Genomic DNA, 26,339 nt, shown 5'->3' with positions numbered 1-26,339 from the left:
AGCAGAGATCCTAACGGTTTGGGGGATTCTGTTATTAGAAACATGAGATAGAGTCTTCAGCCTAAACAGATGCGCAACATCATTTAGTTTCTCCCTCCAAAACTCTAAAAAAACATACAAATCATCCTACAATTCTCAAAGAAAGCTAATAAGAAAAAAAAATGAGTTCGTCCTCTAATTCTATTCTACCTGGACCACCTAGCCGAAGCAACTTATCAGCTGCCGACCTCAGCACCTCCGGCCTGCTCGCGTTTGCTTCTGGTCCTTGTGTCTCTCTCGTCGACTCACAGTCTCTGCAGCTCATTTCCACCGTCTCCCTCCCTTCCCCTCTCTCATCTGCAAGTCCTACAGTCACCTCTCTTCGGTGGGCTCCTCTCCCACTCAGTCGTCAGCGTGATCCCTTCTCCTCTCATCTCCTCATCGCTGTGGGTGATAACCTCGGCCGCATCGCTCTTGTTGACTTTCGCGTCCCTTCTGTCCGCCTATGGCTTGAACAAGACTCTGACGGAGGCGTGCAGGATCTCTGTTGGGTATTGGCTCTACCCGAATCTTACATCATTGCTGCCATCTCCGGTTCATCTTCTCTCACGCTCTACACGGATTCAGGACACGTGTTCTGGAAACATGACTCATCTCCTGAGTTCATATCTTGCATCCGTTGCGATCCCTTCGACTCCAGCCATTTCTGCCTTCTCGGACTCAAAGGGTTTCTTCTTTCCGTTAAACTGGTTGGGATCACTGAGAACGATGTTACGTCCAAGGAGTTTCACATCCAAACGGATAGCACCGATCTGCAGAAGCTAGAACGTGAGGCCCTTGTTAGTAGCAGCAGCAGCAGTCACTCTTCAACAGCCGTTTTCCCTTTTTATTCTGCGAAATTCTCTTTCTCACCACACTGGAAACACATCATCTTCGTCACCTTTCCTAGAGAGCTTGTCGTGTTTGATTTACAATACGACGCAACCCTCTACGTGGTTGCTTTACCTCGTGAGTACGCCAAGTTTGTTGATGTTTTGCCTGACCCAAACCAAGAGTTTTTGTACTGCCTTCACTTTGATTGCAGGCTCAGCATTTGGCGACGACAAGAGTGAGGAGCCACTCTCATCTTTGTTTCTCTCTTTGTTTGGTCTTTTTTCTCATTGTAGTCTTTTTTTTTTTTTTGCAGAGGGGAACAAGTCCATGTCTTGTGTGGAATCGAAGAGTTGATACCAGCAATTGGTATTTCTCCACCGTTACCCTCTCTTCTGTCTCTTCTCATCTCCCAGTTGGACTCAACCCTCCAAAACATTAGGAAGATCCATTCAGATCCTGTTCTGGATGGTTCAAAGGTCGTCGATGATTCTTTTTATTTCAGTGGAGATGATGATGCTTTTCTTGGGTTCAAGACACATTTTATATCTATATCTGATGATGGTAAAATATGGAGTTGGATTTTGAGCGTCAAAAGAGATAATGATTCTTCTAATCTTCAGAGTAATGACAAGGGACTAAAGAGCTCAACTGATACATCTTTTGAGGTATATGGCCAAATCAGAAAACATCTCTACCTTTTATAGATTGTTTCTATTTACAGAAAATCTCTTTGGTGCAGATCTCTTTAGTTGGACAACTGCAGCTTCTCTCGTCAACAGTGACTATTCTTGCGGTACCAACCCCTTCAATGACAGCAACATTGGCTCGTTAGTTGCATCAACAACTCTGTGAATTTTTGAATATGCTTAGATAAAAAATGAAAATCATCAAAAAAGTTGATGTATTGTAATGTAACTAATGGTTATGAAGGTGGAGGGAACTCTCCTGCTGTAGTAGTACCTCTCGTAGCTTTGGGAACTGAAGCTGGCACAATTGATGTTGTTGATGTGTCTGCAAACGCAGTAGCAGCAAGTTTCTCTGCACACACCAGCCGTATCAGGGGTTTAAATTGGCTAGGAAATTCGAGACTCGTTTCATTCTCTTGTAGTCGGGTAAAATAAAATATTTATTCATAGGGTCACACTATGTTTTTTGTTTGATTTTTTGAACAACGATAATGTTTGCTTTTGTGGTGCCAGGTGAGTACACGAACAGGTGGATTTATTAATAGGCTCGCCATCACATGTCTTAGGAGTGGCGTTAGTAAAGGCTTTCGAGTTTTGCAAAAACCAGAGCGAGCTCCCATAAGAGCTCTAAAGGTTTCATCTTCTGGGAGGTTGGTCTCTTTTTTTTCCCTAAGGAAACGAAATAGAGCTCGCCGAATAAAACAAACCACCCTTGGTTTTACTAGGTATCTTCTTATTTTATTCCGTGGTGATCCTGTAGAAGTGTGGGCAATGACTAAAAGTCCAGTGATGGTAAGTTAGTTTCTTACGTGTTAAAAAAAAATATTTATGATGAAATAGAATTGTAATTACACTATGACTTGTACCTTGATGTAGATTAGATCACTAACTCTTCCATTTACGGTTTTGGAATGGACGCTCCCAACTATTCCAAATTCAGCTGAAAAGAGCCTCTCAAAACAGCCTTCTATCTCTTCTAACCAAGAAACAATTGTCTCTGGAACTCCAAAAGCATCAGGTTTTAGTGAGCTAGTTTTTATAATAATTCTTTTCATATTTACATTGAACCTTATTATAAAAAGAATGTCTTTCCAACAGAAGTTGGCACTGCTGATGGACAACTCCAAGATGATACTTCTGAAAGTTTTGCATTTGCACTAGTAAATGGTGCACTTGGCGTTTTTGAAGTTTATGGACGAAGGATTCGAGATTTCAGGTTGCTTTTGGAAAACATTCTCAGAGTTTTTTCTTCATCGTGCTATGACATTGTATATTCATCTTTTTTTCTTTTAGACCGAAATGGCCGGAAGCTTCTTTCAATACTTTTGATGGGTTAATTACTGCTATGGCATATCGCGTGCCTCATGTTGTATGTATTCTTTCCTCTTCATGTTATCTCTAATGAACTTTAAGAAACATCTTAGACAATCATTTAACAGGTCACAGGTGACAAGTTAGGAAACATACGGTGGTGGGATGTAACATCCGGTAACTCTTCGTCGTTTAACACATGCAAAGAAGGAATAAAGAAGATCAAATTTTCACCCATCTATCATGACAGTATTAGCAGAGGACGGATCTTTGTGCTATTTTTTGACAACACCTTCTCCTTCTACGATATTGTAAGAAAGTTTTTTGACATTGTTATAATAAGATTTTTTTTTCCTGATAACTCTACCTGTAATGTGCATAAACAACCTTACAATTCCTCTGTAGACAGTGATGCTCTTATATTTTATTGTAGGATTCGCCGGATCCATTAGCCATTTCCCTTATAAGGCCTCAAATACCTGGCTCCCTTATACTTGAACTTGATTGGTTGGCCCTGGGAACTAGCCGATTTGACTCCCTTGTACTGTGTGTTGTTGGAACTGATGGTAGCTTCCGCCTGGTCGAGGTCCATGTGTAAGTGATTCATGTAACATCATACAAATGATATTTGAGAGTAGGCAAATCCTATGCATAGTCATTGATGTTCCTAATTTAACTCCTGTTCCTGTAGAAATGAAAAAATGATAACCCAAAAATCCCACACAAAACCTCCCAAGGAAAAATATCGTCCAGTACCTTTATGCACTCCTATGCTATTGCCTGTATCGCATGCCTTGGTAAGGTATATTAATATTTTGATTTCAAGTGGATCATAAATACCTTATCTTATAGTATATATATGTGTAGGCATTTCGGATGATCTTGCAACTGGGTGTAAATCCATCTTGGTTCAACACATCTAGTCAATGTATTGGAAAACGATCACATTCTATTCCGGAAAGAACTTCATCTTCTAAAGACCTTAGGAGTTCCATGATTGATTTCCCACCAATCGGTGACCCTGCCGTGATAGAAATATTGCTTAAAGTACTAGAACCATATCGTTTAGAAGGTTAAATTCATCTTATTTCTTTTTCCATCATATCTTGTGTGATTTTTTATATGATGATTTTACATTTTATTTCTGTAAGAAAATATTTAAAATTCTTATGGCTACAGGCTGCCTACTAGATGATGAGAAAGCAAAACTGTACTCCAGACTAGTAAATAAAGGTTATGCTGCAAGATTTGCATTCACGGCTGCCATTTTTGGAGAAACTTCCGAGGCATTTTTTTGGTTAAAACTACCTTGTGCTATGAACTATGAAGCCAACAAAATTAAAAGCAAGATTTCCACGAAGCATTTTGAAGAGGCAACTATGCTAAATAAAATTACACCAAAGGGACCCTCAGTTTCAGGATTTGAGAAAATTGGTTCTCTGGTTAGTCATCTAGTGGCATAAACTATAAATAAATAGAGTGCGCTAATATTTTGGGGTTGGTGAACAGGGTGAAGGTCAGCTAAAATTAATGGCTTTTGAACAAAATGAATTATGGTTATACGCTAGTGAACGAATCCCGTGGCACGAGAATCTAGGAGGGGAAGAGGCCATTCAGAACCGAGTACACGAGTTAGTTATCTTCAACCATATTCCTTTCAGAACTAAAAAATTATTTAAAAGATTTGAGCCTAACATACTTTTTCTTTGATGATTAGACTTGTATCAGTTGGGAACTTGGAAGGTGCAGTCAGTTTGTTACTCTCCACTTCTCCAGATAGCTCTTATTTCTACCCCAATGCACTGCGTGCTGTTGCTTTATCTACTAGCGTGTCCAAATCCCTCGTTGAGCTAGCGGTGAAGGTATTAACACTGTTTTTTTTTTGTGAATCATATAACATGAATTATTTCTTTCTTGACATGGTTTCCGAATAAAGGTAGTTGCAGCCAATATGGTAAGACCAGACAGATCACTTTCTGGAACTCATCTTCTCTGCTCAGTTGGAAGATACCAAGAAGCATGCTCCCAGGTTAGGTTTTGTTTCAATGTTAACAGGTTTTACATCCCAAGTTTGGCTATATGTTTTCCTCAATGCAGTTACAAGATGCTGGTTGTTGGACGGATTCTGCTACATTGGCAGCTACGCATTTAGATGGATCTGACTATGCAAGGTGTCCCCTAATTTTTTTTTTACTTTATCGATTAAATTTAAGAATCAGAACTTTCTTTATCAAAATGAAAGAAGAATAAAATTCCCAAAGAGAACTATCTGGATGCCCCTCGACCTATATATACATACATAATGTACTTAGGAAATAAATTTAATTGATGTTTTTACTTATTTTACTTAGAGTGTTGCAGAGGTGGGCAACACACGTCATGCAAACTGAACATGACATTTGGAGGTATGTAATGCTAACTCATTTTGAGAAAACGCACACCCTATGAAATAGGTTTAAGGTAAACTTAATCTGGATTTCGAAAGTGTAGAGGTGTGATGCTATATATAGCGATAGGAGCATTTGAGCAAGCTCTAGCAGCATTTCGCAAAGCTGAGCAGCCCGAGACAGCAGCTATTTTCATTTTAGCTTGCCAGGAAACTCTAGCAAACAGTTGGAGCATTGATGATGACAATGAAGACGTGATAGCAATTACTAAATGCTATGAGTTGTATCAGGAGAAGCTGGTGCATATATGCATGGATTCACCACCTTTTCTTCACTAAGGTTGTATGTACACTGTTATGTAAGAATCAGAACCTCCAACTCTATCATCCTACTATTGTTATAAGTGATAAATCAGTTTATACTTTCAAGTCATTCGTATAATTCATACTCAAATAGTGTTTTAACAAAGTATCGGATGTCTTAAATGAATCTACTCACCACTGGTTTATTTTTTTCTTTCTGATCAGTGACTACCGATTTAGAATTGTTACGTTTCTTTAATTGGCACAGAAGCTCGTTATGATGTTCAGTGAGATTCATACTTATATAATAATATACGACATGGTTTGCTTAAATAAATTCCACTGCATCATTTATACCAACGAGCCATTAATATATCATCTTGAATATATAGAAGTTGTATTTGCTTTCTCCTTTAAAGTCTTTTATTCATATGAAGTTTACATATGTGAACAGCCTCTTTTATAAACACTCAAATCTTGGAGGCATCAGCTGTGACCCGACGGTTGAGGGCAACGGCAGCCTTGGAACCGTTTGGACGGCCAAGATGCTTGCTGATGAAATCTCCAGCAGCTATAAGCTTTCCCAAATCAACATTGGTTTGAACGCCTAAACCGTTCAACATGTAAACCACATCTTCTGAAGCTACGTTTCCTGAAGCTCCTTTTGCATATGGGCATCCGCCTAATCCAGCGACTGATGAGTCTACTATGTTTATTCCCATCTGTTTTTTTTTTTTTCGATATATCAATAACACATGTCAGTCTCAAGCCCACACTATAAAATGAAATCTTCTTCAATTTGCTTGGCTTACTTGGAGAGACACCAAAATGTTTGCAAGAGCTTGCCCGTAGGTATCGTGGAAATGAACAGCCAGCTTTTCTGCTGGCACAACGGCCATCACAGCTTCAAGCATCGGAACCACAGTACCTGATTCATTCATATATGACAACAGAAGAAGCTGTAAGACAAAACAGAGAAAAATTGATTAATTAAGGGAAATAGAAATTACCGGGAGTGCCGATTCCTATTGTATCACCAAGAGAAATCTCAAAGCAACCCATGTCATAGAGCTCTTTTACAACATGCGCCACTTTTGAGGGTGGAACCGCCCCCTCTACTGGACACCCGACAACGCAAGATACATACCTATAACACATTTTGGTTAATGTCGCATTTAAAAGAGAGGTGAAAACCATAAAGCGTTTGAAAGGCGAGAAACCAGAATCAAGTAATGAAGCAGAAGAAACGTACCCACGGACAGGAATGGAATGCTCCTTTGCAGCGGTGACAACAGCACGATATCTCAAGAGACTCTCTTCAATGGTACAGTTGATATTTGACAAGGAGAATGACTCAGAAGCCGATGCAAAGATTGCAACTTCCTTGGCACCTGCAGATACAGCCGCTTCAAAGCCCTAACAAGAAGCAAAAGCATATTCTATGTCAGGTGTTCGAAAATTAAGAAACAAGAAATCTTATTGGAGAGAGAGAGAGAAAATGTAGCACACTTTTAGATTCGGAGTCAGAACCGGCAATCGAGCCCCATCTAGAGCATTTACTCCATCCATTACATCCTTTGCATCTGCAAGCTACAAGTAGTAACAGTAACAAATTTATGTTTTCAGTCAAAGAAACTAGTTTCATCTGTCTGTCGCAGAAATAAAACTGTTTCTAACATCTAACTGGTAACTAACTTCCATTTTATAAAAGTCAGTCTGTCTACAGCAAACAAATATTACAATATATATATAAACAGCATTTTACCTGGGGAACCCATTTAGGTGATACAAAGCTTGTAGCCTCGACAACGGGCAATCCAGCAGAAACTAATCTCTGAATAAGTTCCACCTTTACAGACGTGGGTACTATAATTTTCTCGTTCTGCAGACCATCCCTTGGACCAACTTCAACAACCTTCACAAACTTCGGTACCCCTCTAACCAGCTGAGTGCCATACATAAATATTAGAATATGAATCATTTTGGAGGCACGTTTAATAAAAAAAAAAAAACAATTTTCCAGCATAAAGAAAATTACTTTGTTACTTGAATGTGAGATGCCATTGTCATTGCTAAAGGTGTGAAACTTATGCTCCTGAAAACTTTTGGAAACAGTCCCAGAAACTGTGGAGGAGGAGGAGTTTCTTCCTGAGAAAGAAATACTCCGAAGCAGAATCTCTCCTTCAGATACTTTCCGAGTATGCCTTTTCCACGGGAATGACTCTTTACCAAAGCTCTTATCATCATCATCATTGCAACAGTTAGAGGTGGTGCAATCTCTTCCCTGGATCCAACGGTGACCCATGCCGACATCATCATCCCTGGGGCGACAGGCACCACCGGATGAAAACCTCTGGATCCTGTCGATGGTGTTCATACTTGGCAGCTTGTCAAAAGCAAGTGGCTCCTCCAAACTCGACATGGTGGTGACTGGAACATAAGCATGATGCAAATGAGTGTTGTTTGTTAGTGTCTTGCAGCACCATAAAGAATGGGCTCTCCTCACCCCATTCCACTGCATTTTTCAGCAATAGTTTTTTGGGGGTGGTTGTTTTTTTTTCTGGAGAAAAATGGTCAGATCCATTGCTCAAAATATGTTTCAACAAAATGACAACAAACTTTCCATTGGTGATCGATCAGAAACTCAAAAGGGAATCCATACAAGACAATCGTAACAACCTAACAATCATTAGTGATTCAATATAATCAGGAAAGAAAAAGAAAAAACAAAAAGGGGAGAGAGGCAGAGATTTTACCGGAGAAAAGAGTGATTGATTCCTCCCAAAGGATTCGATTGACGAGGAGAAGAAGATGAATATATGAAATAAAGAAAGAGCGTTCGATTTTGGGAGAAGGACGCGGCAACTTTATCTCCTCTAATTCTGGTTGGGAAGCTCCCTCTACCTAAACATTAATTTTACACCTCAATTAATAATCTTCTTCTTTTTTTTCTTTCTTTCCCACTCTTCTTCACTGATTGGACTATAAATTTTAAATAGAGTTTGTCTAATTCCTCGTTTTTATAATGATATATATGGTGGAGGCTTGTTTGAAAATTGACATTGGAACAAAACTCTAAATGAGTGGAGTGTGTGATATCGTGATTGTTTTAAATAATTAGAATGAATTTTGTGCATGTTTTGGACTTAATAATATGTTATTTTATCTCAGTCAATGAATATATTGTTTTACTTATGATATAATCACTAACTCTAATTATTTTATGATATCGTCAATATATTGTAAATAAATTTCCATAATAGTTTCATATTTACCTAAATGAATTTTTCAATGTGGAAATCCCTTTGGATCTACTCCCTCTGTATTTGAAATACTGGTGTTTTAGAATTTGCTTACATATTAATAAAAATTAAATTCACATTTTTATTTATTTATTTTTGTTTTGTTTTTAAATTTTTTCTTCCTGGTATAATTATATCACTCATATTTTTGGATTTAATTTTTTTTTTAATTTTAAAACGAAATAAATTAAAGTTTAAAATATCAATCTTTCAAATACAAAAACAAAAGTTAAACATCAATATTTTGTGTATGGGGGGGGGGGGGGGGGGGGGGGGGATTAATGAAGAGTTTGATAATTTATAATAATTAGAATTTAGATTCTAAAAATGTGATTTAATATAAAATATGAAAAGTTAACTTGTATAAAATTATTTGTGTAGCAAAATTATGTTTCGCAAAAAGTATATAAAATGGTGTAGTATTGTTTGGCATAACAATTCTTATAGTTTATAATAGTAATAAAATAACTTAGTATTAAAATAAAAAATTTAGTATAATAACTAAAAATCATTTATCATCAGTGGAATGTATAATTTACTAGAGTATATTAATATTAATACCAACTATAATTTGCTAGATTGTATTTCAAAATTTTTTTGGCAAATTTTCAAATTTTAAAATATTCACTAATAAATATGAATTTACTTTTGTATGTTACATTTAAAAGTTTTGTTCTCTGTTATCTACATTTTGACTTTAGAAAATTTATTTTATATTTGTATTGTTTCACTATTTTAATTTATTTTATTTATAAAAAAAACAAACTATTTTTCATATTTATTTTTATATAATTATTTCTTGCATCAAAATTTTGATAAACTAATTCATATATATCAAGATCTTATTAAATACTAAGTTTAAGATATCAAAATTTATAGAATAAGTTTCGACAAATTAAATTAGATGATTTAAGCCTTTCTGAATTAGTAATAAAAGCAACTAAACTTTTCAGAATTTATAATTATGGTGACTTGTTAAATAAAAACTCTGACTATGTGTTATAGGTGATTATCCCCAACGAAAATATATTGGCCAAATGACTTTATTAGTTGGTCAATTAGCCAAATATGCAACCATATGTGTATATTCTACCTAACCTTGACTGAACTTCTAATTATTGTGATTACTTAATTATATACTCCCTCTTGTGACCCCAATTATAGTATATAGCCAATCGGATTCCTATGTAACATTAGCCAATTGGACGGTCGACAAAGAACACTTGTGACCTGAATTGTAGTATATATAGCCAATCGAGTTCCTATGTAATGCTTCATTTTGTCTTCTTTAAATTTAATGCTATAACAATTTACAAATCTCTTTAGTGTGACTACTAGGATCTGTTCAAAAATTACTTTTGAAGGTCACGCAAGTTAGCTCCAGTAAAAAGAAAAAAAAAACCAAAAATCATAATCACGAATCGGATATATCATATATCAACTATCAAAAAGAAGATAATGTAGTTGCAACAGTTCTTCACCAACCGGTGTGGATTATCTTCAAAGCATCCATAATGTCTATGCATACTTTCACCAAATGTATGCAGCTATAAAAACATAAAAGGAGGAAACTACTACTCCAAATATTATGCGTTTCCTTATTTTATATAAGAGTGATCTCAAATATAACACCTTCCAAGTTCCCCACGGTACACCTAGTCCCAGGAACTTCATTCATCAGCATCCCGTGCTGAGAGCCTTCCTTCAAGATCGCAGAGTCCATCCTGAAACAATATTTAATTTAGTTTTATTTTGTGGCACAAATGAAAATCGAAAACGTTGTGGCTGACAAGCTTACTGTCTAGCCCGTGATACGTATGCTAGTATGAACTTGCAGTTTCCATGTCCTCTGATCCGAAGAAGCTGTTCTACACTGTCAAATAGCAACGGCACGCTAGATTGCTGAAAGCGTACGTACTGTCAAGGCTATCTTTTTTAAAATACAAAAATCAGAGGAGTTCCGAAATTGAACCAAAACCAAACCGAACATAAAAGGATATAGATATCAGCTCCAAGAATAAGATCAAAGCCATCACTGTGTTTCTGTAAAATTTCACCAAGATGATCAGTGTTTCCCCATTCTAGCTTTGCAGCCTCTAATTCTGTAGATACAAACGCCAAACAGAAGAGACACATCAATAGCATGTAAAAGATCAAAGTTGATTTCTTTCTCACCAGCGGAGGGGCTTGAATGTTCATGAAGCTCGATGTTTTTCTTCAGTATCTGAAAACAAGACCTGATTACTTTTCAACCAATGGTGAATTACTTATTTCTCTGAGAAAATCTTTAGCAAAAGCGACGTTACCTTGAGCACTTCATCGTTGTGGTCAGTAAAAACAACTTTACGGCAAAATTTGCTACAGAGGACTCCTGTTATACCTGGGTTATATAACAAGATCAAAGATCAACGACTACAAATGAATTCAAACGAGAAAAACAAAGAGCCTCTACGCTTTGGAAATTACAAATTAAATATGTCATCAAAGACCAAATGTTCCAAGGAAATAACAAAAAACATTTCTTTTACGGATTGTTGTTGATCGAACATTCCTAACTAAAACTTGAAGACACATAGCACGAGAGGTGATTTGCAAAGAAACTACTAGGATTAAAAAAAAAAAGACAGGACTTACCAACGCCAGATCCAAACTCCAAAACGGAACACCCTTGGAGAATGTCAGCATTATCTGAGAGATAACCGTTCATAAGCATAGCACCAGGCCAAACCAGTTGCCCTGTTAAATCAAAATCAGCTGCCCAAGATAACTTACGTTAGATAACTAATTACAAAAGTACGTCGGTCGATAAAAGAAAATGAAAACCCACTTGAAGCTGATTGGAGACAGTAGAGCTCAAGAACGTTGGACCCAAACGTAAAGGTCGTCAACTGATAACTGCATTCAAAACAAAATGTGCTTACTTACTTACTAGGGAAAACCAAACACTTGAGTTAATCAAAAGCCAAACAGTTAAATTACTCATCGTTGACGAAGAAGGACTCATCTAAGCAAACTATATCTTCCTCTTCTTCTTCTCTCCCTTTCTCAATTTCGCTGCCCATCTTTGGCTGCAGAATGTAACGATGCCCCCAGTAAACTGTTCAGTTTCTTAGATTGAATCCCAAATAAATAACTCGAGTTCATAGTTTCGAACTAAGGAAATGGGCAAGAAAGGTACATAAAAGAGTATTACATGAGAGAAGAAGCGGAAGGCGCGGCAACAGTGGCGTCGATGGGCTACAGCTTGCGGCGGTGGGAACAGAGAAAAGTGTGATTTAATTAGAGAGCATGCTCATCGTTTTTTTTTTTTTTTTCCCATCTAAAATTTTATTGATTAAGGGGCCAAGCCCAGAATATTACAAAACCCAAATCATACACTTTAGGCCCACATCCATACAACCCTAGATCCTTTACTCGATGCGGCTCAACCGCTTCGCTCCGCGGCCGCACCTCCGCTTCAAGACACCGCCAGTGAGACGATACACCGGGACACAGAAGCACTCACTAGCTTCACAAACTCCTCATCGCAAGCTCTTTCCACCCAAGAATGTTCTATTTCGGAGAGAATCGATCGGTGAACCGAGATCTCATCCGTCTCCATGCATCACTAAAACTGGGAAGAAAGCTTCGCCGCGACATCATCCTTTATCACCGGAGAGCTTCAATCGTCCTCAGACGAGAGCTCCTCCATCCATCAACTCCACCCAAACCCAAATAAACCAAGACAAACCTAAAAAACAAACGAAACCCTAAAACAGTACTAGGGGAACCAGAGCCGGCGACGCAAGGCCCAGAACGCCTTCACCCCCGGAGACTAGAGCTGGCGATAACAGAGCTTAAGAAGCCTCCGCCTCCCGGAAACAAGACCGGCGGCGATGGAGCTGTATAAGCCTCCACCTCCCGGAAACGGAACCTAAACTAAAAAACCGACTTCACTACGCCAAAAACTCCCCACAATCGCGTCGTTACTCCAACCGTAACACCACCAAAGATGACGGTTAACTCCCCGAGTTGTCACCGATGGATGGGACTGGACCAGAGCTCCGACAAGGCGGTCGTGAAGAGGAATCGAAGGAGAAGCAGGATGGTTATCTCTCTCGGAAGAACAAAAGGTTCCGGCGATGGCACGAACGCTCACGCGCCGGCCATACGCCGGACCCAAAAACAAGATCTAGTTTCTCTCTCTAGAACTCTCTCTGGTCACTTCTTCAAGGATCAACGTTTATTGGCTGCCAAAAATGTAAAAAGCATGCTCATCGTTTTGGGGGTTGTTTCATTTTTGTTCCATTATTTTTTTATATAAACCGGTTGTGGAGCCAAACCACCAATTTTGATTTAAACCATAAGAGACTCAACCCTAGATGAGCACTGCCGGATTCTTATCATGAACTATTATTATCTTTTAGCTTTTCAATTTTTTATATCTAAATTTTGTTCATCAGATTTTGGAAAACCTTAAAGGTAACAAACATCCAAAACAAACCAAAATAAAACAGGAAATAAAATTGGCATAAAATTGAGTTACATTTAAAATAATCCATGATAAAAATTTAATTTGAAAATATACAAACTGTTTACAATAATCAAATATTTTAAAATTTCAAACAAATTTCTGCAACTTTGACATCATTTCGCTGTTTGTGGCAGGTAATACTATTTTTTATTTATTTTACTTTTTACTTTGAAAGTATAATATAATTTGGTAAATTCTTATTATTTGTTCTTTTTTTTTTCAAACTATTATTGGTTGGTTAATCTGGGGTGAATCTAAGAAAAAGTCTAAAAATAAACTTTAGTTCTGAACAATCCAAATTAGCTCTTTCAGCCTCAAGTCGAACGAAACAAAATCTTTCAAGCAGTCACCCGCAAAAACTAAGAATCCTACGCCATCATTCAACATCTCCATCCCTATTATATACTCCATCACCATTTCTTGATCATAAAAAATGAAGCAAACATCAGACGCAGCTTTTTACCAAAAGCACAATAATTGATCTCGAAATGTTATTTAAAAGTCAGTTAGCAATGGTAAGAATCGACTACAAATCAGAATTGTTTGATAAGAAACTAATGAGTTGAGGAGGAGAGTGACAAACATTAAAATGACTAGCTTTCTACAAAACCTCAGAGGAGACAAACTCTTGAGGCGTGTACAACAATTTCGCGTGTTTAAGAGTTTCCCCATATGCTGCAATGAGCAGTGCTTCAGCTCGACCATGGTCCTTTTTCCTCTGGAGTTGCGAACTAAGCAGAGGAAACAACTCCGATGCAACTCGTCTACTATCATCCTGTAACAACAAAATACTTGGTTTTCAAATTAGATTGATTTTAAATCATAAAAATTTCCACAATTTTTTTTAAAAATCACCTTTGTGCAGTTTCCACCAGCAAGTTGAAAATGCCTCTTCCACACGGTTGAAGGAACGGGAACAACCGAAAAGCCTGACGTAACAAGTGTTCCTATCCAAAATCCAAATCCAAAACCTCCGCTATACCAACCCTAAGACATATAAATCACACAGTCATGCATCATGTTTGAGAAATAAATATCATAATAAAAAAAAAAACAGTGTTATTGACCTGTTTCCCATCTTTAGGAAAGGGAATTGATTGCTCTATATACGCCGTACTTCCTGCATTGTGGAACACAAAATTGCTTCTAAGCCAAAAAAAAAAAAAAAAAAAAAACAGAACAACATTGTGTAACATCATCATCTTCTTACCAGAGGGTATATCTAAACTTCGAATCAACTCAACTATTGACTTTGCATCCAAACGTTTCCGCACTCTTTTCCCAACTAAAACCGGCAGGTGCGGAGTATCAAAGACCTAAAATCCAAACACAATCAACCTTGTAATGATGAATTATTTAATCAGAGAGAACCAAATCCTCGCAGGGAGACTGACCTGAGCTTCGGAAGAACCCAAGACGTGGTTGATTTTCAAGAGAGCCAAAGCACCGGACAAGTCTGGGTCTACCCCAACGACATAACTCGACTCCGGAGTCACCACGTGTTCTTCTTCTGGTGAGGGAAGAGTGAGAGACTCCAACCATTTCTCTTTCATCAACGCTGCGTCGACGGCTTTCGTCTTTGTAGGAAGTGCGCTGAACGCGAGACTCCGCCGCCGCCGGAACGGAGGAGAGGAAAACGGCGGCGAGTGAGAGAGGAGAGGTCGGAGCTTAGAGAGGAGACTGCACATCGGAGGATGTGACGCTTGACCGTACGCCGTTGGCATTAAAAGAGAAGAGTGTCCCCCCAAATTAAATTAGATGAGCCCTTTTTGCGTCCGTTCTTGTTTATATAGAAGTGATTAGAGACTGATCTATACCTTATGTGATCTCACTATTTGCTCTGTATATCGTTTCTAAAGGCCCAAAAGAACTGTTTTCTTGTTTGCCTATCTTGCTATGAAATGGATTTGTCTAATTCAGTATTTTTTCTATTTTAATTAATATTTATTTAAATTCGAAAATAGAGTAAAAACCCACAAAACCAGGGTAAAACAAATAATTACAAATTTATCAACCGGACTATCTAACCAGAAACCTTTGTTTCCAAGACTTTTATTTCGATTTTATTTGTTTCTTTAATTTATTTTAGACTGTTAGAAAGTCCTAAGGTTGAGCCTTTACAAGCTCAATTCGGTTCTCTTATCAAAAACTATTTTCACCAGAGCTTTGTGGTGTCTATCAATCCATCTTGTCCACTGGCATCCATTGGTTAAGCTTGAGGGAGTTACACAACCGGCAAGCAAAGTATACAGCTATGAAAATCTATTTGGAGATCCAAAAATAGCTTGGCATGATCAACAAGCCGTTTGATCAAAAATCTTTAGAAACCTTACATATCATAATCTCGTGCAGCAATAATGCTTGCTTATAAAACCGACTTAAAACTAATAGGTCGTTTATTTTTGTAAGCCACAGTACTGATTGATTATATGTAAAGACAGACAGACTAATCTACTCAGAGATCGAGCTCTTTCTGCGTGTCCTGCCATCGAGAGAATCCTCCTCTTCTACTTGGTGTAGTCCCTATCCTCACCAAGAAGTTGTCTTATCCAATCACCGCTCTCAAAGGATGTGCGTCTCTCATTTGAGGAAGTTGGACCAAAATGAACCAAATCGGTTTCAGCACTGGAGTTGTGTCCTGCAGATGAAGAAGAATATGGAGCTTTGTTCGGAGAGAATTAAATACGCAAAACAATGACGCCTAAAGAGGTTAAAAATGATCACCTGCTGTGTTTGCAGTGGCTGGCGCAATCTCGATATGGTCAAGTAGAGAGGACTGATGGAGCAGCGGGGAATCTGGATCCGTAGTAGTAGTCTGTTTTTCCCCTGATGATCCATAGACAACTGATTCCAACAATCCATCACAGAATGCAGATGGACACTCGGATGGTGTCTGGTCTGTCAGAGGGGACGACAGGACTAAAGTATTGTCTGACTCAATAGCCTGCATTGGGTTATTAGAGTGTTGTGGTGTTTCCCAATCGCCAGGGTCTTCTTGAGTGTCAAAACATTGGAATGAAGGGAGCTCCAACTTCTCAGCCCCGAGAATGAGAGGCTCAGAAGGAGAAGAGTATGCAGTAGCATTGCCAAGAAAATGGCTATCTGGTGCAACGTTGAACTGTCCTGGAGTGCTTTCGACGAAAGGAGAGTTCCAGAGCTGAGCACTTTGTTCGTCTGTAGCATAACCACCCGTGTAAGGAAACGCGGTTTCTGGTTCCCTGAAGCGTTTGCGGTTAGGCGGTTGTTGGTAAGGAGATGCAATCACGTTGTAGATATTAGGCTGAAACAAGCTCGGATTCTGTCTCATCTGGTTACCCGTGGGAATACTGCTAAGCAACGTCTGTAAGAAGGAGGAGCCACCATTGAGTTGTAAGTGCTTGAAATTAAAATCAGGGATCTCGAGACAGTCCAGCTCCAGAGACTCTTGACTATGATGACCGTCAAACGAGTCTGCGTTGTGACCATTTTGAGCTGCGGCGTTCATGGCTTGCTCACGAACTTCGTCAGGGTAAATTGGTAAGCCAAGTCGCTGCAGTCTCTTAACTCTCGTGTTCCAGAAATTCTTGATCTCGTTATCCGTGCGACCCGGTAGCTGAAAAGAAAAGGAAAACACACAAGATTTAGAGCAAAAAAAAACAAGATATAGAGTAGAGAAAGGGGGGAGACAGTAGTTTTATGTTACATACTTCAGTAGCCATTCGTGCCCATTTGTTACCCATGGAAGCATGAAGCTCGATGACACGCTGCTCTTCCTTGTCGGTAAAAGAGCCTTTCTTTAAATCAGGCCTGAGGTGATTCACCCAGCGAAGGCGGCAGCTTTTGCCACAGCGAGAAAGGCCAGAGTGTTTTTGAACAGCGTTCCAGTTACCATCACCATGTTTGTCAACATAAGCTATCAGAAGCTGGTCTTCAGCTGATGTCCAAGGGCCTTTGTGAAATGTTTTGTCTATTGCAAATTCATCGCCTGATCCCGAATCATGGCGAACTTTACCCATCTTGCCTGACTTTCATCTATCATTCTAACACTGCCTCTCTGAAAACAAACAAAACAGAATCTCCATTTAAAACAAATGTACTAATCAGAATATTTTATATATTTAAAATAATCCAGCAATAACACATAATAAGTAGAAACAGAGGATTCAAGAACAGTGTGATCTACAATCATTTTCATCGATGCGACACGACTCTTAAATACTCATCACAGTCTATTTTCGAAACATGAGATTAATAAGTTTAAATTAAAGCGAACGCGGAACTGGGGTACCTGGCTGAATCTCGAACAACCAAACAGCAAAGCTCTTATTGTGTCAAAATAAAATCCCACCCAAAACAAAAACCCTAATGCCTAATAAATCGAAAACCTAAAAAAAGACCTGAAATGAGTTAAAGAAAGAAACAAGCTAGGAAATTCATTTGGAGAGAGAGAGAGGAACGAACAAGAAAATAGGAACGAACTGTTTAAATAATAAAATAAAAAAAATCAGATATTCGAGGAGAAGATCTGCAAAAACCGGAATTAGAGAGACTGGTAAAAACGGCGATGAGATAAGCGTGGAGATTTTAACTCCTCTTTCGAATTTCTTCCCCTTTTTTTTCTCCCTCTCTCTCTCTCTCTGAGAAAAGTGTGCTTTTTTTTTTTTGCGTTTTAGTCACTTTCCGGCACCTGAGAATCCAAACGAAGGGAGTAATATTAATTCGCTTTCACTATTTATACGTTCTGATTGTGTTAACATATTTCATTTAATCAAAAGGTAAACGTGTTAAAAATTACTAACGATAAGACCAAATCAATTTCTCCAAGAAAATCACAATTTTTTTGGAGTATTTTTTTTTTTTTAAATGACCGTCATTTCCAAGTTTAACACAAAACTAACTCAATTAACTATTTCTTTTTTTTTCATACCAAAAAAAAAACTCACGAGAAATATTATTATCTTATAAGAAAATTATAAATAATGGAAAAACAAATATCTATCAGATTGTCACTAGTTACAAAATGCCAATTCCTACAATTTCCTGAAAAAAATATATATATTTTATTAATTTTAAATTTTATTATAAAATTAGAATTCACCAAACATGTTATTTGCTGATTATATTATTTTAAATAAAAGGTTATGAACTAATAGTTATAAATTGATTGGGTAATATTAATTAAATGAATATCTAAAATTTAAAGATTTTCATTATCTTAATTAGTAACTAAAATTTATAGATACAGTTAAATAATATGATATATACTAGCAAATGTCAAATTGATATTAAATATTTTGAACTTATAAAATGAATATTTTAAATTTAGAAAATTAAAATTAGATTGGTTGTTTAGTGATAAATGAAAAAAATGAGAACTTTCGAATTTTTTTTCTGTTATATAACAGCGTTATGGCTCCTCACTCTCAAAAAAAAAATTAATCTATTTAAATACTTGATTTTTTTGTGAAAGCTTTTTTCTTCCACATTTGACTTTGTTCAAGGCAAATCATTTATTCATTTTGTAGTTTTTGAAATACATGAGGGCTTGGTATTTGTTGCTCTTCTAGGGGAAGTTATTTTTGATTCAAATCTCTTATTGGTAAGTTTATGCTGTGAGACAGTTCATAGGCTGACCATGCATGTTGTAATGTATTTTTGGAGGTGTCAATCTTGGGAAAGAAAAATCCTTTCAATTTTTCAATTTTCTAGAGGACCAGCCTGATTTCTCTAAGGTAGTTGCTGAATCATACAATTTTTAGGAACCGCTATATTCGTCGTGTTATGTTTTGTTCTTTTCCACCGTAAATTGAAGCTTATGAAATATTCTCTTCGGCGTGCAAATGTCTTGCTGAAAAGACTAAAAATGGGCTCATCCAAGTCGAGGATATCGACGAAAGGATGATTGACAAAGAGTTAATGACAAGCTGTAGTGAGTATCCAAACCCTGATCTATTGATCAGAACCAGCGGAGAGCAAAGGATCAGTAACTTCTTCTTATGGCAATCAGCTTATACTGAGCTCTACTTTCCTAATGTTCTATGGCCTGACTTTGGCGAGGCTGAGTATCTCAAGGCCTTGACTTGGTATCAGCAGAGGCAGAGGCGATTTGGTCGAAGAGTCTGAACTTTGACTTTTCATGTTTTGCAAATAAATGGTTCAGTTACTCAATGCTACTTTAAGTTATTACTTATTAGTTTTTCTTTTTCTAATAGCACTATCATTTAATAACTGGAATGATTAAATGTTATGGTATGAATAAAATCGTGTAAACTGCGGTAGGAAATGCATTAATTTATGTTGTTATGTATTATGCTGGTTTGCATTCATTGAGAGGAAGGACTAACAAAAACCACTAAGTTACAGGGCACAAACTACATTAGTTTAATTTATATAACTATATATATACACATAAATTGTAATGTTTGTTCAAAGAAAAAACCCCCATAAATTGTCATGTTTAATTAAATTTTACATCTAAAAAGAAAAACAGAGTACACAACCGAGAGAGTTGCTCATTTGATTGCCGAGAAAAGAAAATTTGATTGATTGGTCCTCGCTGTATTTTTGTGCTAAGTAGTAGTTCCTGTGGACTTTTTTGTCTACGCTTTTTACTAGACGAGTTCTCCGTGAGAAACTCACAATTTCAATCATCTACTTATCAATTAATTCAGAGAGATTACTAATCTTTTTACTAGCTCTTCTTCACCTATAAAATTTAAAAGTAATTGCAGAGCCGGCCCTTAAATTCTTCTAAATGGGGAGTTGCATTTTAATGGATTTGAAAATCCGAACTAATTCTAGTGTTATTGGTTCTATGATTTTCAAATCTGTATTAAAATCATGTTTTATTGGTTTAATGATTCATAAATTCTATATCAAATCAAGTGTTATTCAATCATACGGATTTACTAATAAATTTGATTTTATAATAGATTTTTTCGATTTTTTGGTTAAAAATACAAAGACTGGAAAAACCTCCGGATTTGTAAATAATAATCCAATTTATTTTAAAAATCAGCATATTTTACTTGGATTTATAAATACTATATGGATTTCTAAATACTATATGGATTTCTAAATCAATCAAAATATATAAACCAATTCTTCTAAGTTTCAATAAATGTATTTTCAGTTTACAATAAAGTTTATGAGTTTTTTTTTTTTGAGAAAATATAAAGTTTAACCTCTGAAAAACTTCTTTCTGCTGCAGCAATGAAAAAAAGAATTGTCATCATTATACAATATGTTAACCATACGTTTGGCTAACAACTTTCTTTCTTTTTAAAAAAATCCAATATGTTATCAGTCTTCTTAATACCTTCAAGTAAACTCCCTTTCAAAAGCTTTAGTTCCAAAAAAAATAAATCATTACTATCAAAATCAGAATAGTTACCATGTTTCAGAAAACTTCAAAATTAGCACAAGAAACCATCAACTTATCATCTTTCGCTAGTTTTAATTTTTTGAAGTCGAATTAGAATCTAAAAGCGTTCTCATAACCTCGAAGTTGATCAAACCTTGTCTCAAGAGAAACCAAACCTTGATCCACACACTACAATATTGGGAAAAAAGTTGATTCATAAATCATACATCAACACAAGTAGTCTGAACACAACCCAACAGTCCTATACACATGAATTCTCAAATTAATACACCAAAAAATATATTATAATTCAATTCATACATGAAGTAACCCATTATGATAAACATAGTCAAACAGTCTGACGTGGCAATCCACTCATGAATCAAATAGTCTGACGTGACAGTAATTATTTCGTTGATTATTTTATTGTCTAGAGTTTAGTCCACAACTTCTTTCCAACCAATGACAAAGTATGAGCGGACTGATCTTTAATATTCAGATAGAGAATCCCGCTGTTTTATAGCAGCCACTAGAGGGTTATAAGTTTCTAACAAGAGTAAGATTTAGGAAAACTGAATTTTAAGAATAACATAGTAACTCATCAGTCAAATCCAGCTAAGTACAAAATAATCCATCAAACCAGAAAAGGTTAAACCGCGACGACCATCCAAAAGAGAGGTGGAGGGAAATTTAACAAACTCGGTTGGTGATACTCATAGAAAGAGACTTGAGTTGTGTGTTCCATTTATCAACCGCCTTGTGAAGCTTCCTTCCATTAGCACTGTCCCCTCTCAGCAAGTAACGGTTGATTTCATCAATGTGACCATCGATTCGGCTGTCCAGTATCAGCGACACCAGCAACTCCGTCACATCATTCTCCGGCACGTTCAGCTCCTTTGATATAAACGGAATCTTGATCTTCGTGTAGGGCTTTATCAGCTTCAGCAACACCTGTGTTCTCACCTTCTTCAGCAGATCTTCCATGTAGTTTCTGATGAATGGATCATCCATTATCGTCCTCCGGTTATTCTGCATCATTCCAAAACCATTCCATGAGTAACCATCGCTTCTAGGTGTATAAATCAAAGAATGATAGTGTTCTTACCTTTAGTATTTTCTCGAACTCTATAATTTCGTTTCGTTGATATGCTGCTATCAGATTCGTCATTGCCAAGATCTCAGGGTCGTTTTTGTACCTGTAGAATATAGCCAAATTATATATGAAACAAATTATAACTTTAGGGGAATGGACTTACGGCTTCGCCTCTTGACCGTCAAATGGATTCACTTCTGATTCCATCAGCATATTTGCAAGAACAAGATACCTTTGCAAAGCCAAAAAAAATTCAATAACTCTAAGCAATACTGTTTTGCTTTGTTCATCACATAATATATATATAGTAACAATCAGGATATCAGATAGGAAAAGACAAAAGAGATGAGAAGGCAACAAGGAGGCATACTTTAAGCACTGAATGCGCCTTTGGTTGCCAGCTTCATCATAGTTTTTGAAAGCCTCAAAGAAGTCTGTGGCCGCTTCTGCCCACTGACGTTCTGTCATGTGCATTTTGCCACCACACTCGCGGATTATGCCCATGATCCTAGGATGAGGTATAGCAGATTTGATAGCAAGTGCTTTCTGGTATAGTTGCTGCATTCATTCAAAATGCGTCTTGGTCACAAAAGACAAGAAGAGTATATGCAACAATAAAAGGCAAGGAGTCGAAACCTTGAGCTTTTTGTTGTCCTTTGTTTCAGTGTAGATCTGAATTTCAATGGCATAGACCTCAAGCAGCTGACTTCCTTTCTTCTGATCATCAGTTCCATCTTCCTTTTGACAAGATTTATGTAGCTCCTTGAGGATCTGGCAGACAGAAGAAATTAAAATAGATATTATTATTGTACATAATGAAACGAGTTAACTAAACCAAGCTTATACCTTAGTCATCCGTCTGTATTCACCAATGTCAAACCAGATATTGCAGAGCTTTAGATTCGTCTTGAACCAGAGTCTCTGCGAAAGAAACCAAAAACGTCACATCTCCAAACAATTAACGGTAGTAGCAAAAAGGAAAGCACACCTCGTTCTTGGCCTCTTCAAGGGCTTTCAAGGTGGTCTGGTAAAACTCTTGAAGCAGGCCAGTGTTCTGGCTAGCAGATCCAGAGACGAAATCCATGATATTGTTTATACATTTCTCGCTGTAGTTCCTGGTCACTGCTGACTTGATATAGGTAAGCATCTCTCTGTACGCATCCATCATCTCTTTGTACTTACCAAGTCGATAGTAAATCTTCACGGTCTGCTTCAGCGCTTTGAAACCCCTGACAAAATAAATAGACCCAATTTAAACTCTTTAGAAAGAAAAACACACAATGAGTATCTTTCTTACCACTCGGCCTTGTCTGGTTCCATCTTAACAACCATAGCGAACTCAGAAAGTGCATCTTCGGGCTCAGCCTCAACCCTACCTTTGGCGCTGTAATACTGGTTCTCAATGTCAACGTCTTGTTCCTCCGGTTCGTCGTCCGAATACTCGAACCCATAGTCCTCCATATCAGCATCTACCAATTTTTACAAAAAAAAAGACTAAATCAATTTTAAAACCTTAACTCTTATTTTTGGGAACTCCGAATCCTAAACGTTCACAGTCGAAGATTGAAAGAAAAAAAGAAAAAAGTAAACAAAAACAAGACCTGAAGCCATGACGACGACCAGATGAAGAAGAAACCAACACCGATTCGAAGGCTAAGCAGAGTAGAATTCGATCGGAGAAGTAGGGGAAAAGGTTGAAGAAGGGTTTTTCTGGAACAAGACGGTGTGGTTTAGCATTTTTGGTATTGGGCCCGACTTCTCCTATTATACCTCTTTCGAGATTTTTTATGACAATAATGAATAGGGCAATTGTCAATAACAGCACATTTTTAAGTTTATGTCTCAAAAATAGCATTAAAAGGAGAAAGTCACAAAAATGATATTCATTAAAGGGTAAAATATTCATAATATCCTTGGTTTAAAATTAAATAAACAAATAAAAATAAATAAAATAAAAATTAAAAAAAAAAAAAAAATTTTTATAGTTTCACATTACATGTTTTCAGATTCGAAATTTTTATAAATTTTTTTTTGAAATTTTTTTTTCGAAATTTTTTTTATTTTTTTTTTCAAATTTTCTTTTTATAATTTAAAAATACTTTTTGAAACTGTTTTTAAAATTTTTATTTTTTATTTTAGTATTTATTTTTTATAAAATTTTAAACCCTAATTCCAAAACCCCACTCCTTAACTCTAAACCCTAAGGTTTGGATTAATTAACCCAAGGGGTATAAGTGTATATTTACCTCTTTAATGAAACCTATTTTTGTGACTTTGAGCCTTGAGTGCTACTTTGGGAACAAAAACTTGGTTTAGTGCTATTCTAGTCTTTTTCTCTAATGAATATTACAAAAAAAAATTTATTTAGATTTTTTTTTTTTTTTAAGATAAAAAAAATATTTGATTTTAGTGCATAAATATTAATTGTTATTTTTTTAAAATTTAACATTTATATTAATTTTATTATATTATTTGATATATATAATATATATTGCATAAAACTTAACTGTGGTTTTAGATATAACATTACTAAATCTCATCAAAAATATATTAAATGTTGAAAATATAAAGACAGTTTATTTGTGAATATAGAACAAAAAATATAACAGTAGGTCTTACTTATTTAAAATATGTATACATATAAATTATCAATTTAAAATTTTAATAGGATCATATATTTACATAAAATTTTCAAAAAATAATTATCTTATTATTTTATTGATTTGTGCCAAATTTTAAATCGGGTTGGAATCAGTGAAATTTATTAATTAATAGAAATTATTAATTTATAGAGGTTGTATATATATTCTCTAGCAGTGAAAATGAAAAACTCGGATGGCCAAATCAAAAGAAAATATCACCTTACAACAAAGAGAACACATCTTACATTCCATAATGACGTCTTTTTCATGGTGGTTTCTATGGTTTCAACGATAGTCCATATATATCTATACATTGATATCGAATATATTGTGTCGAAATATATAATTTAAAAGCTTCATTTGTTTATGAGCTGGATCTTCTACTCATGATCTCAACATGTGTTGTCTTTAACAATTCTGATAGTTTGCCTGGATCCCAATATTTCTACCCAAACACCATTTACAGCGATAAACAAGCAATGCTCCAATCAAAATTTGACAATTTGTTAAACTGACATCGCAGTGAGAAATTTTCACCACGGAGATGGAAAATGTCAGAGTGGAACAGCTAGGAAACAGATAAGCATGAGTTCGTATCATGTTCCTTTAATCAATACTAAATTTCCTCTGGTGAATTTTTAAATTACACTCATGGTTTTATGATCTCTGCGCATGAACTGATGCATATCTGGTGGTTTCCATAGCTCGATATGGTTGATAATGTAAGTGTTTCGACCACCTTCCAAATATATACGACCCCAACTGACCTTGGCTTGAACAAAGTGTTCACCATGGGTGAGTAGTAGACTTGATATATTCTACATGTTTCCTCAAATAAGTATGCAACCTTTCAACCAACTCAGATATAAACATTTCTCGGGATCGACCAAAATTGATATGTTTTGGAAAATTGGCAACATTTCTCAGGACGTACTCAGTAACATTCTACAATTGGTTTCATAAAGAAACTCTTGCTGAGATGAGATGTGCAAGACCTTATCACATGTTTCACACCTTTTTCATGCCTCAACAGCTCCACTGCACTGTACTTTTTTTCCAAACAAAAGGATCGATCAGAAAAGTACCCGAGAATGTCTTTTGGAAATCACATGGAACAAAGACAGTTAGATGCTTCACTCCACAAATTGTTGTAGTTCCTTGGGTGTCTCGTCCTATACCATGTCTTGTTTTAAAGGAATAAGCACGTCTATAAAGTGTTGCTTTTCTTTCTGAATGATGGTGATTGGTACTTCGGTTTGATCCACTTGGATAGGCGTGCTGATTCCGGTTCTGCGATTTTGAATTCTTAGATGGCAGTGAGTGGCTCTTGGTTTGATACTCATAAGGATGGACGTGTTGCTCTGGTATTTCTGATTTGTTCCTCCCAATCCTTAAACACTTGTGAAAACTATTTCTTTATTTTATCACAAAATTGTTCAACATCCATAGTCGGTTTAGAGATTGTCTTCTCCTTTCTGAAACAGTTGGTGTCTTGCTAGATGAACCAAATTCACTGGTCGGACATGATCTCCTACTGTCAAATTGTTTATGAACCGAGGGTGAATGATATTGTTTTTTTCTCAAATTGTTTGTTTCGTTCAGTATTCCACTTGTCACGTTCAGTGCTCCACTTGTCTCGTTCAAACCTTCACCTTCTTTGTTGAGGAGTTTCATTGCTAATAACAGAACTGCTCTGTCTCAAACAAGGGTCTTCTTATCTCGATTTCCTCTGCCTTTGATTCATGGATTAATATATCTCTTGGCGAAAGGAATAAAATATGGAATCCATCATTTTTTCATTCTGACAGTCATTGTTTCAAGCAACAGTTTATTAGCAGTGATGATTCTTTCTTCATGTTCACCTGCCATGGTTACCTGAGACACACGGAAAAAAAAAGACAGTAACTAG

The 26,339-nt window shown here is 36.5% G+C and overlaps 6 protein-coding genes across 14 annotated transcripts; 1 reads left to right on the top strand and 5 right to left on the bottom strand.

The window, feature by feature from the left end:
• Positions 1 to 124: 124 nt before the first annotated feature.
• On the top strand, positions 125 to 5,668 carry LOC103858344 (WD repeat-containing protein 11). 2 transcript variants are annotated; one of them, XM_009135681.3, is made up of 20 exons: positions 125 to 1,087; positions 1,166 to 1,517; positions 1,592 to 1,679; positions 1,783 to 1,964; positions 2,052 to 2,188; positions 2,264 to 2,330; positions 2,415 to 2,556; positions 2,637 to 2,754; positions 2,832 to 2,907; positions 2,978 to 3,160; positions 3,283 to 3,443; positions 3,541 to 3,646; positions 3,717 to 3,921; positions 4,029 to 4,291; positions 4,359 to 4,480; positions 4,567 to 4,711; positions 4,786 to 4,878; positions 4,947 to 5,020; positions 5,201 to 5,254; positions 5,340 to 5,668. In XM_009135681.3, the coding sequence occupies exons 1-20, from the start codon at positions 162 to 164 to the stop codon at positions 5,572 to 5,574; spliced, it is 3,729 nt and encodes a 1,242-aa protein (XP_009133929.1). In that variant the 5' UTR covers positions 125 to 161; the 3' UTR covers positions 5,575 to 5,668. The 2 variants fall into 2 exon arrangements, with proteins under 2 accessions (XP_009133929.1, XP_018512947.1); XM_018657431.2 differs by having other exon boundaries at positions 2,052 to 2,330.
• A 193-nt stretch (positions 5,669 to 5,861) lies between these two features.
• On the bottom strand, positions 5,862 to 8,550 carry LOC103858342 (hydroxymethylglutaryl-CoA lyase, mitochondrial). Of its 3 annotated transcripts, none has more exons than XM_009135679.3 (8): positions 8,295 to 8,550; positions 7,577 to 7,968; positions 7,304 to 7,483; positions 7,048 to 7,128; positions 6,791 to 6,954; positions 6,549 to 6,685; positions 6,351 to 6,466; positions 5,862 to 6,260 (listed from the first exon to the last, which is right to left on the bottom strand). In XM_009135679.3, exons 2-8 carry the CDS (start codon positions 7,958 to 7,960, stop codon positions 6,009 to 6,011), a joined length of 1,314 nt encoding a protein of 437 aa, XP_009133927.1. In that variant the 5' UTR covers positions 7,961 to 7,968; positions 8,295 to 8,550; the 3' UTR covers positions 5,862 to 6,008. The 3 variants fall into 3 exon arrangements, with proteins under 3 accessions (XP_009133927.1, XP_009133926.1, XP_009133925.1); XM_009135678.3 differs by having other exon boundaries at positions 7,577 to 8,098; positions 8,295 to 8,546; XM_009135677.3 differs by having other exon boundaries at positions 7,577 to 8,217; positions 8,295 to 8,541.
• A 1,685-nt stretch (positions 8,551 to 10,235) lies between these two features.
• LOC103858341 (protein N-lysine methyltransferase METTL21A) lies at positions 10,236 to 13,038 on the bottom strand. 4 transcript variants are annotated; one of them, XM_009135676.3, is made up of 9 exons: positions 12,034 to 13,038; positions 11,820 to 11,948; positions 11,668 to 11,735; positions 11,475 to 11,594; positions 11,147 to 11,220; positions 11,016 to 11,064; positions 10,841 to 10,942; positions 10,639 to 10,750; positions 10,236 to 10,564 (listed from the first exon to the last, which is right to left on the bottom strand). In XM_009135676.3, the coding sequence occupies exons 2-9, from the start codon at positions 11,900 to 11,902 to the stop codon at positions 10,444 to 10,446; spliced, it is 729 nt and encodes a 242-aa protein (XP_009133924.1). In that variant the 5' UTR covers positions 11,903 to 11,948; positions 12,034 to 13,038; the 3' UTR covers positions 10,236 to 10,443. The 4 variants fall into 4 exon arrangements, with proteins under 4 accessions (XP_009133924.1, XP_033144891.1, XP_009133923.1 ...); XM_033289000.1 differs by having other exon boundaries at positions 11,820 to 11,908; positions 12,019 to 13,037; XM_009135675.3 differs by having other exon boundaries at positions 11,820 to 11,937; positions 12,034 to 13,037.
• Positions 13,039 to 13,816: 778 nt separating this feature from the next.
• LOC103858340 (Holliday junction resolvase MOC1, chloroplastic) lies at positions 13,817 to 15,247 on the bottom strand. The gene is made up of 5 exons (XM_009135673.3): positions 14,748 to 15,247; positions 14,564 to 14,669; positions 14,421 to 14,473; positions 14,209 to 14,340; positions 13,817 to 14,128 (listed from the first exon to the last, which is right to left on the bottom strand). Exons 1-5 carry the CDS (start codon positions 15,075 to 15,077, stop codon positions 13,955 to 13,957), a joined length of 795 nt encoding a protein of 264 aa, XP_009133921.1. The 5' UTR covers positions 15,078 to 15,247; the 3' UTR covers positions 13,817 to 13,954.
• Positions 15,248 to 15,600: 353 nt separating this feature from the next.
• LOC103858339 (transcription factor MYB104) lies at positions 15,601 to 19,793 on the bottom strand. Of its 3 annotated transcripts, none has more exons than XM_033288998.1 (4): positions 17,868 to 19,793; positions 17,040 to 17,386; positions 16,078 to 16,945; positions 15,601 to 15,991 (listed from the first exon to the last, which is right to left on the bottom strand). In XM_033288998.1, the coding sequence occupies exons 2-4, from the start codon at positions 17,346 to 17,348 to the stop codon at positions 15,861 to 15,863; spliced, it is 1,308 nt and encodes a 435-aa protein (XP_033144889.1). In that variant the 5' UTR covers positions 17,349 to 17,386; positions 17,868 to 19,793; the 3' UTR covers positions 15,601 to 15,860. The 3 variants fall into 3 exon arrangements, with proteins under 3 accessions (XP_033144889.1, XP_009133920.1, XP_018512711.1); XM_009135672.3 differs by having other exon boundaries at positions 17,621 to 19,791; XM_018657195.2 differs by having other exon boundaries at positions 17,040 to 19,792.
• A 1,402-nt stretch (positions 19,794 to 21,195) lies between these two features.
• LOC103858338 (COP9 signalosome complex subunit 2) lies at positions 21,196 to 23,434 on the bottom strand. The gene is made up of 9 exons (XM_009135671.3): positions 23,390 to 23,434; positions 23,086 to 23,257; positions 22,777 to 23,017; positions 22,635 to 22,709; positions 22,425 to 22,559; positions 22,159 to 22,346; positions 21,952 to 22,020; positions 21,801 to 21,891; positions 21,196 to 21,724 (listed from the first exon to the last, which is right to left on the bottom strand). Exons 1-9 carry the CDS (start codon positions 23,397 to 23,399, stop codon positions 21,386 to 21,388), a joined length of 1,320 nt encoding a protein of 439 aa, XP_009133919.1. The 5' UTR covers positions 23,400 to 23,434; the 3' UTR covers positions 21,196 to 21,385.
• Between the last annotated feature and the right edge of the window lie 2,905 nt (positions 23,435 to 26,339).

Source organism: Brassica rapa, chromosome A03, assembly GCF_000309985.2.
Source record: "Brassica rapa cultivar Chiifu-401-42 chromosome A03, CAAS_Brap_v3.01, whole genome shotgun sequence".
In the NCBI taxonomy this organism is placed as follows: Eukaryota; Viridiplantae; Streptophyta; class Magnoliopsida; order Brassicales; family Brassicaceae; genus Brassica; species Brassica rapa.
This window is presented reverse-complemented; position numbering and strand designations above follow the sequence as displayed.

Excerpts from the sequence above, each read along its gene's own strand:
- LOC103858344 (XM_018657431.2), top strand. The coding sequence starts at position 162 with ATGAGTTCGTCCTCTAATTCTATTCTACCTGGACCACCTAGCCGAAGC. Across the intron at positions 3,161-3,282 it reads CCTTCTCCTTCTACGATATT|GATTCGCCGGATCCATTAGC; the intron begins GTAAGAAAGTTT and ends ATTTTATTGTAG. Across the intron at positions 3,922-4,028 it reads AGAACCATATCGTTTAGAAG|GCTGCCTACTAGATGATGAG; the intron begins GTTAAATTCATC and ends TTATGGCTACAG.
- LOC103858342 (XM_009135678.3), bottom strand. The coding sequence starts at position 8,059 with ATGCAGTGGAATGGGGTGAGGAGAGCCCATTCTTTATGGTGCTGCAAG. Across the intron at positions 7,484-7,576 it reads TCTCACATTCAAGTAACAAA|CTGGTTAGAGGGGTACCGAA; the intron begins GTAATTTTCTTT and ends TATGGCACTCAG. Across the intron at positions 6,686-6,790 it reads CATTCCATTCCTGTCCGTGG|GTATGTATCTTGCGTTGTCG; the intron begins GTACGTTTCTTC and ends AATGTGTTATAG.
- LOC103858340 (XM_009135673.3), bottom strand. The coding sequence starts at position 15,077 with ATGCCAACGGCGTACGGTCAAGCGTCACATCCTCCGATGTGCAGTCTC. Across the intron at positions 14,670-14,747 it reads TGGGTTCTTCCGAAGCTCAG|GTCTTTGATACTCCGCACCT; the intron begins GTCAGTCTCCCT and ends TTTGGATTTTAG. Across the intron at positions 14,341-14,420 it reads TTCCTAAAGATGGGAAACAG|GGTTGGTATAGCGGAGGTTT; the intron begins GTCAATAACACT and ends TATATGTCTTAG.
- LOC103858338 (XM_009135671.3), bottom strand. Across the intron at positions 22,021-22,158 it reads AGGCGCATTCAGTGCTTAAA|GTATCTTGTTCTTGCAAATA; the intron begins GTATGCCTCCTT and ends GGCTTTGCAAAG. Across the intron at positions 21,725-21,800 it reads AGTTCGAGAAAATACTAAAG|AATAACCGGAGGACGATAAT; the intron begins GTAAGAACACTA and ends GGAATGATGCAG.
- LOC103858339 (XM_033288998.1), bottom strand. The coding sequence starts at position 17,348 with ATGGGTAAAGTTCGCCATGATTCGGGATCAGGCGATGAATTTGCAATA. Across the intron at positions 16,946-17,039 it reads GGGCACGAATGGCTACTGAA|CTACCGGGTCGCACGGATAA; the intron begins GTATGTAACATA and ends TTTTCTTTTCAG. Across the intron at positions 15,992-16,077 it reads AGCCACTGCAAACACAGCAG|GACACAACTCCAGTGCTGAA; the intron begins GTGATCATTTTT and ends CTTCATCTGCAG.
- LOC103858341 (XM_009135676.3), bottom strand. The coding sequence starts at position 11,902 with ATGGGCAGCGAAATTGAGAAAGGGAGAGAAGAAGAAGAGGAAGATATA. Across the intron at positions 11,221-11,474 it reads GGAGTTTGGATCTGGCGTTG|GTATAACAGGAGTCCTCTGT; the intron begins GTAAGTCCTGTC and ends TATATAACCCAG. Across the intron at positions 11,065-11,146 it reads ACAACGATGAAGTGCTCAAG|ATACTGAAGAAAAACATCGA; the intron begins GTAACGTCGCTT and ends TCTTGTTTTCAG.